An 18,402-nucleotide genomic window follows, 5' to 3' on the forward strand; every position below is an offset into this window, starting at 1 on the left:
CACTTCCTTTCAAAAAGACACCTTTGTCTTATCTCTCAGTTTATATCATTACTTATATACATTACTTGCAATCAAAAATATTGTAAGTAGTTCTTACTACTTCATTTTAAAGCTCCACCCTGAGCTGAAACAGCTGCTCAGATTTCCCCTCTTTTATCCTCAGAAGGCAATCCTCATAGTTTCTTCATATGAGAAGGGGCAAATCAGTGTCAACCACATTGCAGCAGCTGAGGGCACAAAATTACACACTAACCCTTTCAAATATATTCAATACTGAACCTGTTTGAATAAGATGTAGATCTAAGTATCCTGTCAAAAGGACTCACTTATTTACGCCATTTCTTTCAGTGAATGTTTTATCCTGGTCAGGGTGTCAGTGGATCTGCTACCTATCCCTGGAATGCTGGGCCGAAGTGGGAATACACCCTGGAGGAGATTTAAGTCCATTGTAAGGCACCATGCCAACATACACTCCTTCACAACTACTGGCAAGTTAGTTTAACCTTTCCATCTGTTTGGGAGATGGGAGGAAACCAACAAACTCAGAGCACACAGGCATGGTGAGACAGGAATATTCTACACAGACAGTAATTTAAGATCAGGATTGAATTGAGTCGGCTAAGATACACATTGCTCCTCAGCACCACAAAACAAAAAAGAAGGAGATATCAGACATCAGTCTTCATTCTCAAAAATATGTTTGTTAATGTATAATTACAGGGGGGTCACGGTGGCTTAGTGGTTAGCACGTTCGCCTCACACCTCCAGGGTTGTGGGTTCGATTCCCGCCTCCGCCTTGTGTGTGTGGAGTTTGCATGTTCTCCCCGTGCCTCGGGGGTTTCCTCCGGGTACTCCGGTTTCCTCCTCCGGTCCAAAGACATGCATGGTAGGTTGATTGGCATCTCTGAAAAATTGTCCGTAGTGTGTGTGTGTGTGTGTGTGTGTGTGTGTGTGCGCCCTGAGATGGGTTGGCACTCCGTCCAGGGTGTATCCTGCCTTGATGCCCGATGATGCCTGAGATAGGCACAGGCTCCCTGTGACCCGAGGTAGTTCAGATAAGCGGTAGAAGATGAATGAATGAATGAATGTCTAAATACTTTCTCTCTGACTGTACCGATGTACAACACTGTAGAACTGATTTGTGTTTACAAGTGTGTTTGTAATGTCTATTTTTTCAGTTATGGAGTTTCTTCTGGACCTTGAAGTCTTCAGTATGGAGTTTACATATACACACACTTTATCTGATGGTTCACCTGTTGGTTTTGGATACACGGTAATAGCACCACCTTGTGGATAATCTTCAGCATGAGAAATCTGTGCACGTTAGTAAATTTCAGATAAGTTAATTTGTATTGATTCTAAAAATCAAACAACTCTTGTGGCTATAGGAACAGAGTGGGAACCACAAATAACAATAGACCTAAAACTGGTGGCTCCTGGACTCTATTATGGCTGTGCTTCACTTTTGTTGGTTGTACAAAAGAAATATTTTTCCTTTCTTATCTTTTCTTTTTTTTTCTTCTCAAGTATATACATACTTGGAAATATTTACACATAGCTTTACTAAAAATAAAACTTTACCAACAAATTTAGCACAAATTGAAAAATACAGAATATTAGACAATATGATTTCATTTTCACTTTAAATCCCAAGAAGTGGATCTTAAATGAAGGTCTGTATGTTACTTTATTCATCCGTCCATCCATCCATCCATTTTATGAACCGCTTATCCTACACAGGGTCACTGGGAAATTGCAGACTATCCCAGAAGCACTCACAAGGCAGGGGACACACTGGATTAAAATGAATTGAACAGGGAGAAATTGGGGAGGACTTTGGCCTCATGGACAAAACCAGAGTACCGTGAGAAAACCCCAAAGCAAGGGGAGAACATACAAACCTCCAATTCAATTCAATTCAATTCAATTCAATTCAATTCAATTCAATTCAATTCAATTCAATTCAATTCAATTCAATTCAATTCAATTCAATTCAATTCAATTCAATTCATCTTTAGTAAACACTTTTTTAAATGTCACTGTTACTCCAGAGTCCAGGAACACTAGGTGTGAGACAGGACACTATGGTCACTCATATTTATAACTATGAGCAATAGCTAATTCACCTAGTAGCATTTTTGGCAGAGGAAGGAAACTTGAGAATTCAGATGAAGCTTACACAGACACAGGAAGAACATGCACAGAATCTGGACACACAAAGAAACCTGAGTTCAGGAGTAAAACACTGAAGCTGTGCGGCAGAAACGCTACCAGAATTGTGGTGCAAAAATGCTGTGCCACCACCATTCAGTTCTTTGTATAGTTTTATTTGTGTAACTTTTTTTTGCATTGCCACATTACAATACACATATTAAAAAATATTTAGGTTTATGATGACAAACTCAGGATGACTCATGTGACCCTGAGTCATTTGTACCTCTAGTTAGCTCTTATATATTGAGTCAGATTTAAAACTTATTAATTAATAAACTTATTTTGTATTTAAAGTTTAATAATAGCAATTGTATTATGTTGATTATATTGTTTTTTATGCCCATATTCTTGATCTTTATGGAATAATTAGCTCTGGGTGTCTTTAAAATAGTGATCATTCATGTAAAATTACTGATAATATTTGTTTTTTTCATAATGAATGCGTAATAGCTGTCTTGGGCATGGACGCTCTTGTGGGAGTGACTTCGTTCATTCATGCAGGAGATTTGCTGCACACCCTGGCAGCTATTTGGACTTCTCTTGGAAGATACATAATTTTATTGCTTTCACCTTGAGCTGAATGTGAATTACCAAGTTCATAAATCCAGTTGTCATGATGATGGTTTTATGATGCATAAAGCCATAAAACATCTTTGAACCTGACTGCAGAGGTTTTCCTAATTTGAGCTGATTTGTGTATTCCTTTTCTGCACTACTGACATTTATTCAGGATTAGAAGTCAGAGGAAACACAACAAATGGCAGGGGTTCAAACATGGAAGAGTTTTTTGTTTGCTGCCATTAAACCCACCGGTTTGTAAAATTGTCAGTTGATGTGTACAGCAGGAATGTTCAACATGATGAAGGGAGCTTTGCACTAGTTCATGAGCTTTATCGGTGAGCACGTAAAGACTGGCAGCTGTGTACTCAGGCTACATCATGCCACATCATGTGCCAAACTATTTACCACAATCTGTACCCCTTCAGCATTCTGCAGATGTTATTTCAAGCTGAAGCTCTTCAAAAGGAATGATCAATTACAGCTTGGTGCCACGTTTTTACTGGTCACTTGTTAAGAATCAGAGAAAGGTTTTTGTTACATTTTTGTATCTGTGTTGATCTACTCTATTTTTTTTAGATGTTTACTTGACAGTAACACACTTAGTGATGGGTAATGCATCAGTGTAAAATATGAGTCTTTAAAGTCCGTTCAAATATAGATGTTTATATTGAATATTATCAGGGATTGTATGTGATTTGGCAGTCATGACATGCTTTTTATACACAGTATTCTTTGTATCAATGTTGGCACCAGTCATGTCAGTATAGCAACATGCCTTTCAGACTTGTCTCCACCTGGGTAAAAACCTTGTGCCAAAATGCACCATGGAGAAAGCAGAAAAACCTTCAGATGAAGCAGAGGAAAGTGTGTAGATAGAAAAGCAGGACAGACGAAAACAGCTACAATCACAATGTTTAAGCAAGGTGAACGCCTTAGGCTGCATTTGGGCAAAGGGCCTTATAGGTAGAGTAATGGAATTGTGATTAAAGCTTTATCCAATGTCATATTTAAAAATCCAGAAAAATGTGTATATGTGTGTGTGTGTGTGTGTGTGTGTGTGTGTGTGTGTGTACGTGCATGTTGGGAAACCTGTTGCAGCAGGTCTCGCTCTCCTATGGCTGTGTGGCTCCTGTAGTTTGGCTCTGAGCCAGAGGGAGAGATATCTATTAACACTGTTTCAGCTGAAACTTCATCATTTAGCACAGTGACTAAGAGTAGAGAGTTAAGCAAAAAGAGGGAAAGAAAGGACAAGACAAGAGCCCTTCCTAAGCTGCTTTAAGGGGTGTTTATGTTTTTGGGTGTGTTTATGAATGACATGCTTATTATGGGATGAAGTGTTTGAAAGTCTGAATGGAACAAGATCTGAGGAGGGCATTTGCTTGATATAAGGTAAGAGATATCAGTGATGAGTGGATTTTGAAATGCACGATAAAGTCATGATAATCATGAAAATTTTTATTATTTCATATTTATAGTTCATTTAACAACAAATAATGATTGGTCAGTCTGTTAGATGTTGTTGTTATTATATATAATATAATAACATCCATAATGAGAGATTGACAGAAACAGTCCTTGCAGAATATGTTTAAGTGTTTATTTTGTGGACTTTTTTTTGTCAGGAAGAATATTTTATAGAATATTTTTTCTCTATCTGCTTCCTGCAAGTTTTCTTAAATGTTAAGTCAAAATGGGGAAACTGAGTCACACAAAAGGGCACAGGAAGGGCAAACACACCGGTAGGTACAGCTAGTGTAACACTGATGTAGAATGAATTTCTAGACTTGACATCGGGACAGTAGAATCACCCAAAATGAGTCTTTAACCACAATTTATTCATACCCTGCATTAATAATAGACAGTGGTACATTCATGTCCCTTACTATTAATTCTTATACAAATGTTAAATTTGTGCAGCATATGCCAATGCATTACTATGATTCTAATATGTGGATTATTATTTAATGTTTAAGTAGCTGAGGTTTAATTCTTGATAACATATCATCTTTTTTCAACATCCTGGTTCTTTTTGGTAATTTTAAAAGAGCACTTGTCACAGGTGTGTGTGTGTATACAAGTAGATGCATGTGTAGAAAAGAGACTGTAGCATTCCAGTAACGTGACAAATCACTGAGCCACCATGAATTAAATATAAGATATACTCCTATAACCGTTCACATAAATGTCCTAAAATATTATTTGATTATTATTAAAATCTTGTGAGATTTTAAACATCATACTGCACACTGTCAAACCAAATAATTATAGTATTTAACTGAGGAATAATTAGAGAGATGAACTTTTCACTAAAGTACATTTCACACTATCGTATTGTATTATATTATTGTGTATAGTATATAGTATAGTATATATTGTACATATATAGACAAACACTATCCTGTTCTTTGACACCTACAGCATTGCTGTGGTGACAATTATAAAATGCATTAAGGTTGAAAGTCTTTGTGTTACAGTGTAAACAACTTGTTTGGCATCATTTTGTCATTTTTTTAACGTGATGGACTGTAACCATAAATGGAAATCTCAGGATCTAATAGCAAGGAGAGCGCTAAACATGTTCCACACATGTAGGTCGTGCCAGCACAACAGCAATAACCAGGGCCTCTTTTTCTTTGCCCTATAAAACCATAAATCAGTCAACACTAACCTGTCAAATTATGCAATTTAACTCCCTCTTTTTGAAAATTATTGTTTTTAACTGTTTACAAAATTACACCTCTGAAGCCAAATGATGCACGCAAGTAATGAATGATTTGTGACATATTAAATGTTAAAGAGTTGATTACTTATCTGCCATATAGATTTATGAAGTAGTATGTTACAAAAGTGTGATATCCCTCTGTGCTGGAAATGCTTTACAAGTGTTTGGTATGCTACAGTAAAATAATGCATATAATGTTATGCATAGTTCAATTTAAGGTCTAAGTGGAACAGCAGAATAAAATTACCAGAAAAATCACTTCCACCAGCAGAGCATACTTCATTTTATGACACGTCCAATATTATGTAAGAAAGAGTAATTTGACTATTATTTACTGACAGACGAACCACAGACTAGTCAGATCTGCAGGAAGAGAGAAAGACATTTTCTCTGATGCTGATGACATTCACTCTCAGTGATTTGCACATCAAAAAGCAACACTAACAGCCGAAGTGTAGAGAAGGCAAAAAAAATAAATGCTATTGACATGATGAATGACACGGTAAAGGGAAAAACACAGTCCATTAAAAATGTCAATCAAAACTGTACTGGATGTTGCATTGACATGCATAAAACAAGCAAGAGATCACTGAGGTAAATACTTTTAAGATTTACTTTGCACTGTGGTTGAAGTCCAACTGTGTGCACTGATACATGATAGGGTCTGCAACACACTGCATATATTAAGCAAGTTCAAAATAGTAACTTTAATACATATTAACGATATTTTTCTAAAGATTCAAAATGAAAGAATTCATACAATATAGTTAGATAAAAGATTAAACAGATTAAACTCAAACTAAAAAAAGTATAAAATAAAATAGAAATTTAAAGCAAGTGACCCTATAGACAATGGATCAGATATCATTTAACTCAAGCAGGACGTGAGCTATTCTGCCTGCTCAGCCTTTTCCTCTTTACACACCAGACTGCTTTCTTTCTAAGTCACAGAGCTAAAGAGATAAAGCATAAAGACGTCTCAACTTCCTCTACAAGTCTCAGTTACAATGTCACTATGTTCCGCATGAAGTCCAACTTGCCCATCTCTCTTTCACTTTGCCTCCATTCTGCAGATAAATTTGCCTTTCTGTGACAAATGCTTCATGGTTTGTTGGTTATTTTAATGAGTCTCTTTTCCCCTCTCAGGCTCTTACTGTAAGTGACCGGAGACAGCATTTCCAGTAACTCACCTGTGGACACGTGTCTTTCTTGTTCTGTGTATCAGGTATCAGAAGTCTAAAATCAGAAATATATATTCCCTCATTGCAAAATTGCAGTCAGACAGTTTCACTGTGAAGATGTTTACTTGAGAAAGAAGATACACAACAATGAAAATGGGAAGAACAGCTGACAGAGCTAGAGATTTGAATATGTCCAGCTCGGAGACAATGCAATTGCAGAAAAATATAAGCGGTGTGGAGCATTATTAAGATGAACAAAGTTATTCAAATTATAATTATATTTATAATTAGCCAATTTTGGTGACTTGAATTAAATGAGTTTAATTACAATGTCATCTAGAATCTGTGGTGTTCTGCTGCTAAAATCCAGGAACAAAAATCTTTACTGAATAGTTAATTTAATGAATGAATTTTTATGTTATTTTACACATTAATTATGAGCCTAATATTTGAATACTTGGGTTATGGTTGAGAACACGTGAAAAGGCATGAGAACCCCTGATCTAACTCATTTTAAACAACTGACTGATAGAATGTTACCCAACTCAAGTAAATGCAGGAAATTTAGTAAATGTATTTTGTCACAAGACTGTGGGTGTGAATACTGGAACCGTGGAACACAGCTGATAGACATGTGGTGATGTTCTTCTACTTCATCTAGTAGGCAACCTTTTGGCTTTAACAAGTTTATGAAAAATCCTCTTACATTTTCAGCCAAACGGTGAGACTGCAGTCTGCAGTTAAATTAGATAAGACACATCTATCTTTTTCTCTGCATAAGCTTGAAAAAGAAATAACACTTTCTGTATTCAATATAATTTATCTGAAAGTAAGTGACATAGCCAGCTTTCCTTTTAGTTCATCGCGGTACACTCTAATGCATTAGGCACAAGAATTGCAGCATTATTGCGTAACTCTTTTTTTTCCGTCTATTTCTCAAAGTTCAAAAATTATCATAATGTACAGTATTTATCTCTAGTCATGATATAAGCAGTGTTTGGGTTTTGTATTTAATACATTTAATATTACAAAATTAAAAGGCTTTTTAAAGCTATTGGTGCATGATATTTGTTATTCTGTTTTAGTGAATGAAGGCATATTCATTTCCTGTATTATAAATTTTTCAGGAATTAGATACTAATATAATATAATATAATATAATATAATATAATATAATATAATATAATATAATATAATATAATATAATATAATAATATTAAGTTAAAAAGCTTGTTGATTGAAGGAGCATTGAGTGAGGTTACTGCATTGAACCTGGATATGCAAATCATGTAGATCATATAGTGTTTCCACAAGCCATCACTCAAAGGTTGGGTCACTTACACTATATGGCTAAAAGTAAATAGACACCTAACCATCACACCCACTTGTGGTTCTTTTCCAAACTGTTGCCACCAAGTTAAAAGCTCCACATCAGTACTTGATGCCACTAATGTTTTTGTGGCTGAATGAACACAAATCCTATATAAAAAACTTATTATAACAGCAAAGTGGGACTAAATCTGGTATAGGATTTATAATAATAATAATAATAATAATAATAATAATAATAATAAGCTTTTAATAATAACATTTTCTATAGCGCCTTTAAAAGTAGCTTCACAGAAGAAAAAGAAAACATACAATTATACAAATAATACGTTAAAATAAGTAAGATATAAAAACACACCAAATAAGAACATACTACCAAAACAAATAAGTTAAAAAAATCAATTTCAAGTAGAATCTACCCTAAAGAAATAAGATTTAAGGGAGGATTTAAAGACACTAAGGGATTCTGCTTGCCTAAACCGAACAGCCAAGGAATTCCAGAGTCTTGGAGCTACTTTTAAAAAAAAAATTTATGGGTGTGATGGTCATGTGTTTTTGGCCATATAATGTATGATAATACATATCGGTTCACATACAACGTATTTTCAGAACCTTTTGTATTGGTGTATTATATTAATTGTATATAAAGTGCTGCAACCTAGTAGTATGTGAACATTATTTAAGAGACTGGATTGTTAAATGCACTTGCTTGAATATTTAGGAGTTTTTTGTAACCCATAAGAAAGTTATCTGAGCAAAATTTCAAAAGCATCTGATATTAATGTACTTTATAGGACTTTAAGTATATAATCTTTAAATATTGATTTCCAACATAATGTTTTTTTAAAATAATTGCTTATACATTATAATTGCTTTTGCACAAAAGACCAAAATCACCAAATCTTCAAATCACCATCTATTTTTTGTGGCAATCAATATTGTGTTCTTAGTATTTAAACTATTATCACAGTTCAATACACTGTGAATGCAAAAGCCATTTTCAAGATTAATATAAATAAATAATTACATTATTTTTCTTTTTTATACAGATGGTAACAGACTAAAGGTAGAGATTGATACCCTGCTTAAGTAACTCAACTACAGTCGTCAATAGTAATGTTACTAACGCCACATGACTAACTCAGCACTATTTCTGAGAGGATACACATACACAGTGTGTACAAAATTGATTTAAATACAATACACCACCACTAATGATGGTAATGTAAATGTTTCAACAGAGAATGTTTTTTCTATCTTCTTTATAGTTGTTACGTAGTAAGCCTGGGAGTAGAGGTGTGCCTCGGGAGTTCGATCCCATGGAACCCCTTAAAAAAGTTACAACAGTGGGCATTTTTTCATTTAATGCAAATGGCAGCAGGTAGATATGGAACTTGACAGACAAAGAAAGGTCATGTTAATAATATAGGACCAAAGAAGGTTATCTATAGCATCTATAGTAGTTAATTATGACATTCTCATGCATACATTAAATGGCTACAGTATTGTGAATTTTGAATTGATCTGCACAAATGCAACAATAAATATTTCTAGGTTTATTCTTCGTAGGGTTGCTCTTATCGGGGACAGATGTCTACAAATCCAGTATCTTTTCCACCTGCAGTCAGCAGCAGCCCACCACAAAGCGTTCAGGCTGCACTGCTGGAATCGCCCAGCCTGCAAATGCCACTGTCACAGGTCTGATTTCTCTAAACCAAGTAAAAAAATGAATTTGTTTAAGATGCTCCCTGTATGCTAAGAGGTTACTGCTGCCAGGCAGCTGCATGCATGTGTATGCACATGCTTTATGCCTCTGTAGCTTAAGGAGGCCATGAACCTCAACACAAGGCACCATCTAAGGACAAGGTGCCCTGGAGGCACAGTGCCTGAATTTAACCTTGCCAGGTTTATTTCATCTATATTAATATGTGACAGCTCATATATCACATCAAATGCTTTAATGTAATCATTATCAGATAAAGAGGCCATACATATCTTTGCATTTTTATACTGTCTTTTAAAGTAAAATTAGGACAGCAGGTGATGCCCTCTCAGTGTTTCAGAGTAAAATTTCTGGCTCATATGAAAGATGAAAAATATGTTTCCAATTTGAAATAGAAAAAAAAATAGAAGCTGTTTTTTTTTTTAAAGACGTTTAAAGTTTTATATTGAACTGATTGTGGTCCTAAAAGTACACTGATGTGCTTGTTGATTATTAAGATAAAAAAGCCTCAGATATTAAGTGATATGTGGATAAAAAGATGACACTTTCATGTTGCTGTGCCATGTCTAGTGTCTGAAATCCAGCAGCACACAAGCCTCTGTCTCCAGCTCTCAGAGAGACAGCATCATCTACAGGTTGAAGAGTGGAGCTGCAGAGCGCTTCAGAAGGCACAGTGTTGATGGGAGCTGTGCGGATCTGGAGTCCGAATCAGGCAAAGACAAGCGCTTTCACCCTTATGGGAGGCAGTACAGTGATGGACAAGTCACGGGATCTTCACTGTACTGCTGCCTTAGGGAGAGTAAACTACCTGAATGGCTCACTCCAGTTAATGTTGACATTGCAGACGTACAAGAGCAGAATAGCTGGACTTCACTCAGCACCACTGTACAGTCCTCGATGTTTATGGTAAGAAGTTAAATAGATAGATTTTTTTTCTTGATTTTTGAAGATGAATATGATTTTGGATAGAGAATGATCCTTATTCAGTCTGAATGAAAAACAACTGTAGGCAGGACTTGTGTGTTGCAAAATAGTTTATTTTCATTGATATAAAATGAATATGTTGCAAAATGTTAAAGTCGGTCATTTCAAGACAATTTGTAAATATAGTATTTTATGGTTTAATGTACTATATGTAGCATTTTAGTCAAAAAATAGTTACATAAACTGGAGAATGATTTATTCTCCTGTGGTGTTATTTATAGTGTAAAACTCACAGATGGACATGGTTTTTATAAGGTTTTGCCTACAAGCAAGTCATCCACGTACATGTTGACAGAAAATAGCAGATTTAAAGCATCAGCTGAGTTAAAAAAAAAAAACAAACAAACAAAAAAACCCCTGATAATTCTGAACAGATAAAAAAAATTCACAGATCAAAAATCCACTTTCTAATTATATATAAATGTAGATTTTAGTACTGTTATGCTAGCTGAAATGTTCAAAACTTAAGATCTCAAAGTGGGTCTTCTAACCTTATCATCTTTATATAATGAACTACTAGCTCATAGCCGACATCCAGATCAATCCAGACTGTTTAGTTTTTTTTTATTTGATTTGAATGTTATTCAATCCTACTATAATACAGAATTGTTTTCATCAAAATAACAAGGTCAGACGTTGATGTGATATTTTGCATTTTAGAAATAACCAACATTCATTCGGGATTGGGTCACCACAGCACACATTCTAATAGCTCCCTAAAGGAAATCCACTAATAGTGATGACCCTGAAGTAGGCAAGGTTTAAGTTGAATAAAAAAAAGACAAATGTAGCGGTTTTAAGAAGGCATAGGTAGATAGATGATGAGCCTGTCAGATCTTTGAGAAATCTAATTTTGCCAGCGCAGTTGCATTGCCAGGGGCTAGACTTCTTTGAGTAGAGGAATGTTAGACAGGCAGATGTGATTGCAGATAACTTCTCTATAGGGCAATATTAACATTAATGAACTACTTTGTATGCATGTTCTAAATGATCTTATGGGCTTTTTTTTGGGGGGGGGCAGGGAGCTGAGGAGAGCACTGATCAGATACAGAACAAGCCTGGGGATCCACCGAGTTACTCCTCATCTACCCACAGTGTATACAGCACCCTCAGCCCCCTGCACCAACAAGTAAACTGAGTGTTTTTGTGTATGCGTGTGTGGCTCAATATGCATAGGTTTGTACAGGTAAATGCATTTATGTGCAAAGATATGTTCCAGTTATGCATTTTTATTTACCCTGAAAAATCAATATCATTCCTGCAGCTGAACTCTGTACATGTGTCAACAAGAAATGCAACGTAGGATAACAAAAGGATAGTTTGGAAGTGTTTCATACTTGCAATCAAAACACTGGCAAGATGTTCTCCTACATAATCTTAATGACAGAAAATGAAAGAAAAAAAGTACAGGACAGCAGAAGCCTTTAATTGTCACATATACAGTACTCTACAGCATAGTGGAATTCTTTTCTTTACTTATCCTAGATTGTTGGGAAGCCAGGGTCACAGAACAGGGTCTGATGCATGATGGAGCTCCCCTGGAGCAGAGAAGGTTAAGGGATTTGCTCTAGGACCTAACAGTGGCAACTTAGCAAAGCTCAGGCTTGAATCCTCATCCTTTTGCCAAACCAGAGCCTTAACCATTGAGTCACCTCTGCCTTTGAGGCATCTGAACATGTGTACAGTATCTAAGGAAAAGTATGTGCGGTTTTGTAGAAAAGCTAGGCAAACCTTTTTGTGATTCAGCCATAGATTTTAAAATTGCAATGTACTACAAGACCTGAATGCATCTTTTATTATACTTGTGCAGCTCACAGTTTATAAAACTGTCATGCTGCCATTAAGTGCAACCATAAATGGCATTTATTTGAATGCATTTTCTACAGTTTCCTGACGAATATTCATCGGGAGGAATAGAAATCAGCTCTCGCTATTCTTACCAAAGCCTCTCCCCACAAACCAGTCGAGATGGTTCAGTCCAGCCACAATACCCCAAACCTATCTACTCCTATAGGTAAGCACACAAGCCTTCTTCATCCTGTGCTGAAGTAACACACCTGCCCTCAACAAATCACTCCCTGAGGCATGCAGGTGTGTGATGAACTCTGTACGTTGTTTAAGACATCTGAGCTTTTATATTTTCATATAGTGCAGACTTTTAAAGATCAGAAGATCATCAATTTAGTTTCTTTTCAGAGACACCCATAGTAATTCCTTCAAGCTGTCTGTAGCAAAGAAATGTAATTTAATTTTATTTTTAAGTCTACAATTTCTGAATTTACTTTACAAAATTTTGCAAATGAATTACTTGTACAGTATTTGTAGATACATGCACATTTTTGCATTATACATTTTAGCTTGTTTACTACTACATATGGTTATGTGGAGTCAATTGCAATTCCACCTAAAGGACGGCTCTAAAAGCTGATTATACAAGCTGAATCTATAAATTTACCAGCTATTAACTTATAGATGTTTTTAATTCAAAATTGTAGTGTCAACAATAATTTTCCTAAATAAATGATAAACACTTATTTTTATATCATGTCCAGAAAATACTGTATGCAAACAGATTCAGTAAATGAATTATTATTATTATTATTATTATTATTATTATCTTGGTTGGGGGTCACTTAAACTAAACTTAATATTTATTCTGTTAACAAAGTATAAAAGTAGGGTTACAAATAGACTAATAGACACTTCTTTTAATGTTAACATGTTTATTCAATCCATGGCGAAAATGAATTACAAAATTTAGAAATTTGGTCTCTGTGTGTAAATACTGAGACTTGTTTCATCCTTGGTGTTGAATTTTGCTAGCTAACTTGTGAAATAATTTATTGTAGATTTAATTTTAAGATTTGTATTTGAATATTTAGAATAATCAGATTCTTATTATTTATCACTACATGTTCCTGTTACTTATGGTGTTGTTAATTAAAGTCGTTCATGTTAGATAATTAGTGAATGTTAATTAAAGGAATGCTAATGTAAAATGGAAAATGTTACATCTTAATTCCCCAAAGTATTAATATTTTTTTTCTAATTTATTTTAGCATTCTTATTTTCATGGCTCTGAGGAATAGCAGGACTGGGAGCCTCCCTGTGAGTGAGATCTACAGTTTCATGACAGAGCACTTCCCCTACTTCAAGGTACTTTCACAAACTCCTGCAACACTGCTCTGTCCCATGATTATGTTACAGAAGGATCTCATACTTATTTTCAATTCTGACACACGTTTGCATTCATGGAAAAAAAGACATTTCTTTCTGAAAGTGATACACTAGGTACTACTACCTGGAAAACCTCCTGGGGACATTAACCTGGCAAAGTCCCAGTCATGATCAATTGTGAGGGATTCGCAGAAGCAGGTGGTGTCTAATCCAGGAGTGGGGTTTATTAGTGACCCAGAGCAGACAATCCAATATCGATAGGCAAAAACACATTTGGAAAAAGGAAGAAAATACCAGAAAGAATGGTTCCCTCTGGTGGGGGTGGGGGGAGGGACAGCTGGTAGAGTGGTTGCATCAAATGATGGAGAATCTCAAACACAAGTGGAGCTCTGAGCTGGAGCTGCCTTGGGCTATACCCGTTATAGCTTGATTTCTATGCCCTCACCTGCTGACTGGGTTTGGCTTCTAACAGCCTTATCTAATGAAGAGATTAGCATGACACTGTTTTGTTTGCCCTGCGTGTGAAACACAAGTTCAGATCCTGAGCAGACTCTGACTTTACAGTAAGGAGCAGCTGAGGCATATACACATCATACAGGTTACCTCAAGTTTGAGGCAGAAAGATGAAATACCTTTCAAGACAATGGGTGGCTTTGTAGAAGTCATAGTATGTTTATTTTAATTTTGACTTAGTCTGTGAATGACATAATATTACTCTTCTGTGTGTAAGGCACATTTTTCTGTGATGTCAATATTTACACTTTATTAAGTAGTCTTCTTTATAGCACAGTATTATATTAGATTATATTTATGTTCTGTGCATCTTTACTAAATAGTTGACATGCTTCATGATGACACATTTCAGTATTTTTCCTAGGAGCTGCCAATCATCAGTCACAAATAGTCTGCAGGCATAAGTTAAATTGATGCAGAGGTTAAATTCCTTATGTATTATCTCAAGATGTCTTTTGGTTGTCAAATTAAATCTGCCCTGAAACCATTGCAGTTTGGGTCGTTATAAAAGAAAGTGAAAATTGTTTGCGTAAACATAAAAATGATGAACAGTTACTTTTACACCAATATGTCAAACCATGACTTTTCTTAGAATTAAACATCTTAAAGTTTGCAAGCACTTTACAGACACTACTTTTCCAAAGACTTGAGCCATTTAAAGGGTTTGTACCTTTACATAATTGCATGTCCTGCATGTAGAGAGACAATATTCTTCTCCGTCTTAAATTTCATTTTTGTTTGATCAGACAGCACCTGATGGCTGGAAGAACTCCATTCGTCACAACCTATCCTTGAACAAGTGCTTTGAGAAAGTTGAGAACAAGAAGGGGAACTCGTCACGGAAAGGCTGCCTGTGGGCTCTCAACCCAGCCAAAGTGGAGAAGATGCAAGAAGAGCTCCAGAAGTGGAGGAGGAAGGATCCTGTGACAGTGCGAAGGAGCATGGCCAGACCAGGTGAGCACAGCTAAGCTAATAAAAGGTAAACAACACTGGTTATTATTAATAACAGGGTTACTTTTTTTTTTTTTACTTTTCCTTTGAAAGAAAATATGCTTGACACTTTATAAGGAACACCAATACAGTGGGTGTAGGATCACTGTAATGGGACAGCTAAAGCCTGGAAAAACACTAGATAATGTCCAATGATAGAGAATATGTACTCATTGTTGCCTCAGATTCATGTTATGAGCTGACAGGAAGTAAACGTGATGGGGTCTTCTGCTGTTCTGCGTGAAAATCCCATCAAACCAGCAGTTTCAGAATAATTCTATGTTTCTAATAATTTAATACAATCCCGTGTATTTATGTACATGCAATGTTTTATAGTCTTGCAAATAAAATGCCACTTATCATGTTACGATTAATTGCATTCCATACACACGTGCACTTTCACGCAAGTGATGTCTGTTTGGATAAAATTATTCAGAAAAGTTAAATAACTTTTGTACACATTCCAAATCCATCTCCTCTGTCAATCTTACAGAGTTACTGGATCATCTTCTGGGTGATAGACAAGAGAAGCCCAGATCCATCTCTGCCCAACTCAACAACCACACACACAATCAGTTCCACAAAGTCAGCCTGCCTCCTCCATACACCACCAAGACTCACCAAGGAAGACCCTACTACAGTTATTATAGTTTACCATCACAAACTGTCTCCCAGCAGGTCCCATACCTACCCTCTTGTCCCCCAGGCTTCTCATTTTACCCCTCCATCCCCCAGCAGCCCAGCACACAGTTGCCACCTAGGACTGGCAGCCTGGACTCACCTTTACCTGCACACACACCACCGAGCTACAGTGCTGCACAACAGGCCAGCCACAGTGCTTTGGGAAGCATGCAGGAGCTCCTCATGGAGGGGGACCTGAGTAACGACATAGACATGCTAAATCCAAGCTTAACAGACCTGCAACTCCATGGTAGTAAGTCAGATATTCAACTAGACAAAACATACCCTTTAAGCCATTCTTGGAGGGAAAATGTTTTCATTTGAATGTTTCTCTATGGGTATGGCAGTATATTCCATATCGATACCACCAAAAAGTTATTACGTCGGCATAATGAAGCAGTTCCAGGGTCTGATCCTGACCTCCAGCTCCTGTCTGTGTCAATAAATCAAAATATATTGATTATAGAAAAAACACATTAGAACACAAATATAGAACATAAATATTTGTAATACTTGGATGGATGGTCCACTTTATAAAGGCTCAACATCCAGCCTGTAATAAATGGAACATGTCATAGATTGTATCTGTATAATCCAAATGAACTGAATTTGAGCTTGTAACAGAAATTAGGGATTAGTCTGTATAGTGTGTAAAATAGATTATATATTAAATGCCAACCGCATACAGTTGTTATTGTTTAGTTAGTTTTAGTTATGGGAACTGTCATATTATATTATATAATAATTATTTAGTAATTTTATTAATTTGCCATTGGGAAAACTTACGTTACTGACAGATATTACTAATGTTGACCACTTAAGTGTCTATATTAGATGATTCCATGTGTACTGAGAACAGTCTTGATTAAATCTAGAATAAAAAAGGTGGTATAAACCTTTAACTATCTAAAGAATAGTACCAGAGAGATGTTAGTAATAGGGGTAGAACATCAGGAATATGGTAGGTCAGTGGTTAAGGTGTTAGACCTCTGATCAGAAGGTTGTGAGTTTGAAGTAAAATACTGCTAAGCTGCCACTGCTGGGCCCTTGAGCAAGTCCTTTAAATTCTAACTGTTCACTTGTATAAATTTAAGTTGCTCTGGATAAGGGATTTATTCAAGTTTGTTAATATACAATCTGACATGTCATATTACTCTCTGCAGGTTGTCTCTGGGAGGAGCTTAGGAATGACAGTTTGGCTTCAGACACTCTGACTCTCATGGACATGTCCATCACATCTGAGCAGCTCAGCCCTGATCATGTCAGTGATTGTGGGAAGGGCTATGGTTCACGGAGTGAGGAGGTGAACACATCTGGATCAGCAGCAGCACTGCAGGCGAGTGTTTCTGACATCTACATCACTGGACTGTGTTCAAGCGACTTCACCGGCACAGACAGCATGTCAGGTCTCCATTCCTCCATGACAAATCCTCCAATTGCTCTGCTCTGAAGTGCTGTTTTACATGACAAAACCTGTTCTACACTAAACATAATAATCAGTGAAATTGTATGCTGAAAAACAGTTGGACCCAAAACCTTTCTTTTAGTTTTGCTTTCTTTTTGAAAAATGTTTTGCTTATTAGTTAGATACCAGTTTGATAAGGCAGTGCATTAACTAAATGCTGTGTGAAATAAAGCTTATCCAGAGTGTCACTGAAGATGCTTTTTAATTTATGATTAGTTGTAGTTGACACAAGTGAAAGATATTAGTTATGTTTTTGCATAACCTTAGGACTGGTTATCAAGTTACATTACTAAAAAATATTTTGCACCACATTTGTCGGCTGGGACGGGTTTCATCTCGTCTGACAGCAGAAATTTCTGCTGAACCGCTAAACCAGTCTACATGAAATAAGCCATTCATCAAAAAAAATATTTTTATCCCCATCTCTCCTGTCAGTCATTCGCTCCTTAGATTGCTTTCGCGTTAGACATGCTGATTTTTACAGCAGTGTTGATAACATTTTATCTCCTGGATTTAGAGTTTATTCCAGTACCGTTTTTTTGCACAGGGTGGCAGTAGAGAGCTCCATTAATATTGCAGAGCTACCACACACTGGCAGCAGCACAGCATGTACCAACAGTGTGCATGTCAACAACAGCAGAATAAACTGTGGGTTCTCATGTGTTTTATGAGAGTAGATGCCTTTAGGAGGAAATGGTTCAGTGTTTTTAATACAAAATCACTGTCGATTTTGCAAGAGCTATTAACCAGAGCAATGGGGAAATTTATGTTCTACTAAAAGGGTGAAAAGTAAATTGAAATTCAGTCTTTGTACTCTTCCTTAATCTTCTTGGTAAATGATCATTTCTCAGTGGTGTGGAGC

General features: G+C 36.2%; 1 protein-coding gene across 1 annotated transcript; it reads left to right on the plus strand.

Annotated features, from left to right (window-relative positions):
• The first annotated feature begins 4,004 nt into the window (after positions 1 to 4,004).
• foxn1 (forkhead box N1) lies at positions 4,005 to 18,397 on the plus strand. The gene is made up of 10 exons (XM_060888939.1): positions 4,005 to 4,164; positions 6,644 to 6,722; positions 9,577 to 9,705; positions 10,301 to 10,636; positions 11,736 to 11,843; positions 12,601 to 12,728; positions 13,774 to 13,870; positions 15,151 to 15,358; positions 15,888 to 16,328; positions 17,239 to 18,397. Exons 3-10 carry the CDS (start codon positions 9,598 to 9,600, stop codon positions 17,523 to 17,525), a joined length of 1,713 nt encoding a protein of 570 aa, XP_060744922.1. The 5' UTR covers positions 4,005 to 4,164; positions 6,644 to 6,722; positions 9,577 to 9,597; the 3' UTR covers positions 17,526 to 18,397.
• Positions 18,398 to 18,402: the final 5 nt, after the last annotated feature.

Source organism: Tachysurus vachellii, chromosome 15, assembly GCF_030014155.1.
Source record: "Tachysurus vachellii isolate PV-2020 chromosome 15, HZAU_Pvac_v1, whole genome shotgun sequence".
Classification (NCBI taxonomy): domain Eukaryota; kingdom Metazoa; phylum Chordata; class Actinopteri; order Siluriformes; family Bagridae; genus Tachysurus; species Tachysurus vachellii.

Bases quoted from the DNA above. Each gene is read 5' to 3' on its own strand.
- foxn1 (XM_060888939.1), top strand. From the start codon at position 9,598: ATGTCTACAAATCCAGTATCTTTTCCACCTGCAGTCAGCAGCAGCCCA. The intron at 10,637-11,735 runs GTAAGAAGTTAA...GGGGGGGGGCAG, and splicing joins TACAGTCCTCGATGTTTATG to GGAGCTGAGGAGAGCACTGA. The intron at 13,871-15,150 runs GTACTTTCACAA...TTGTTTGATCAG, and splicing joins AGCACTTCCCCTACTTCAAG to ACAGCACCTGATGGCTGGAA.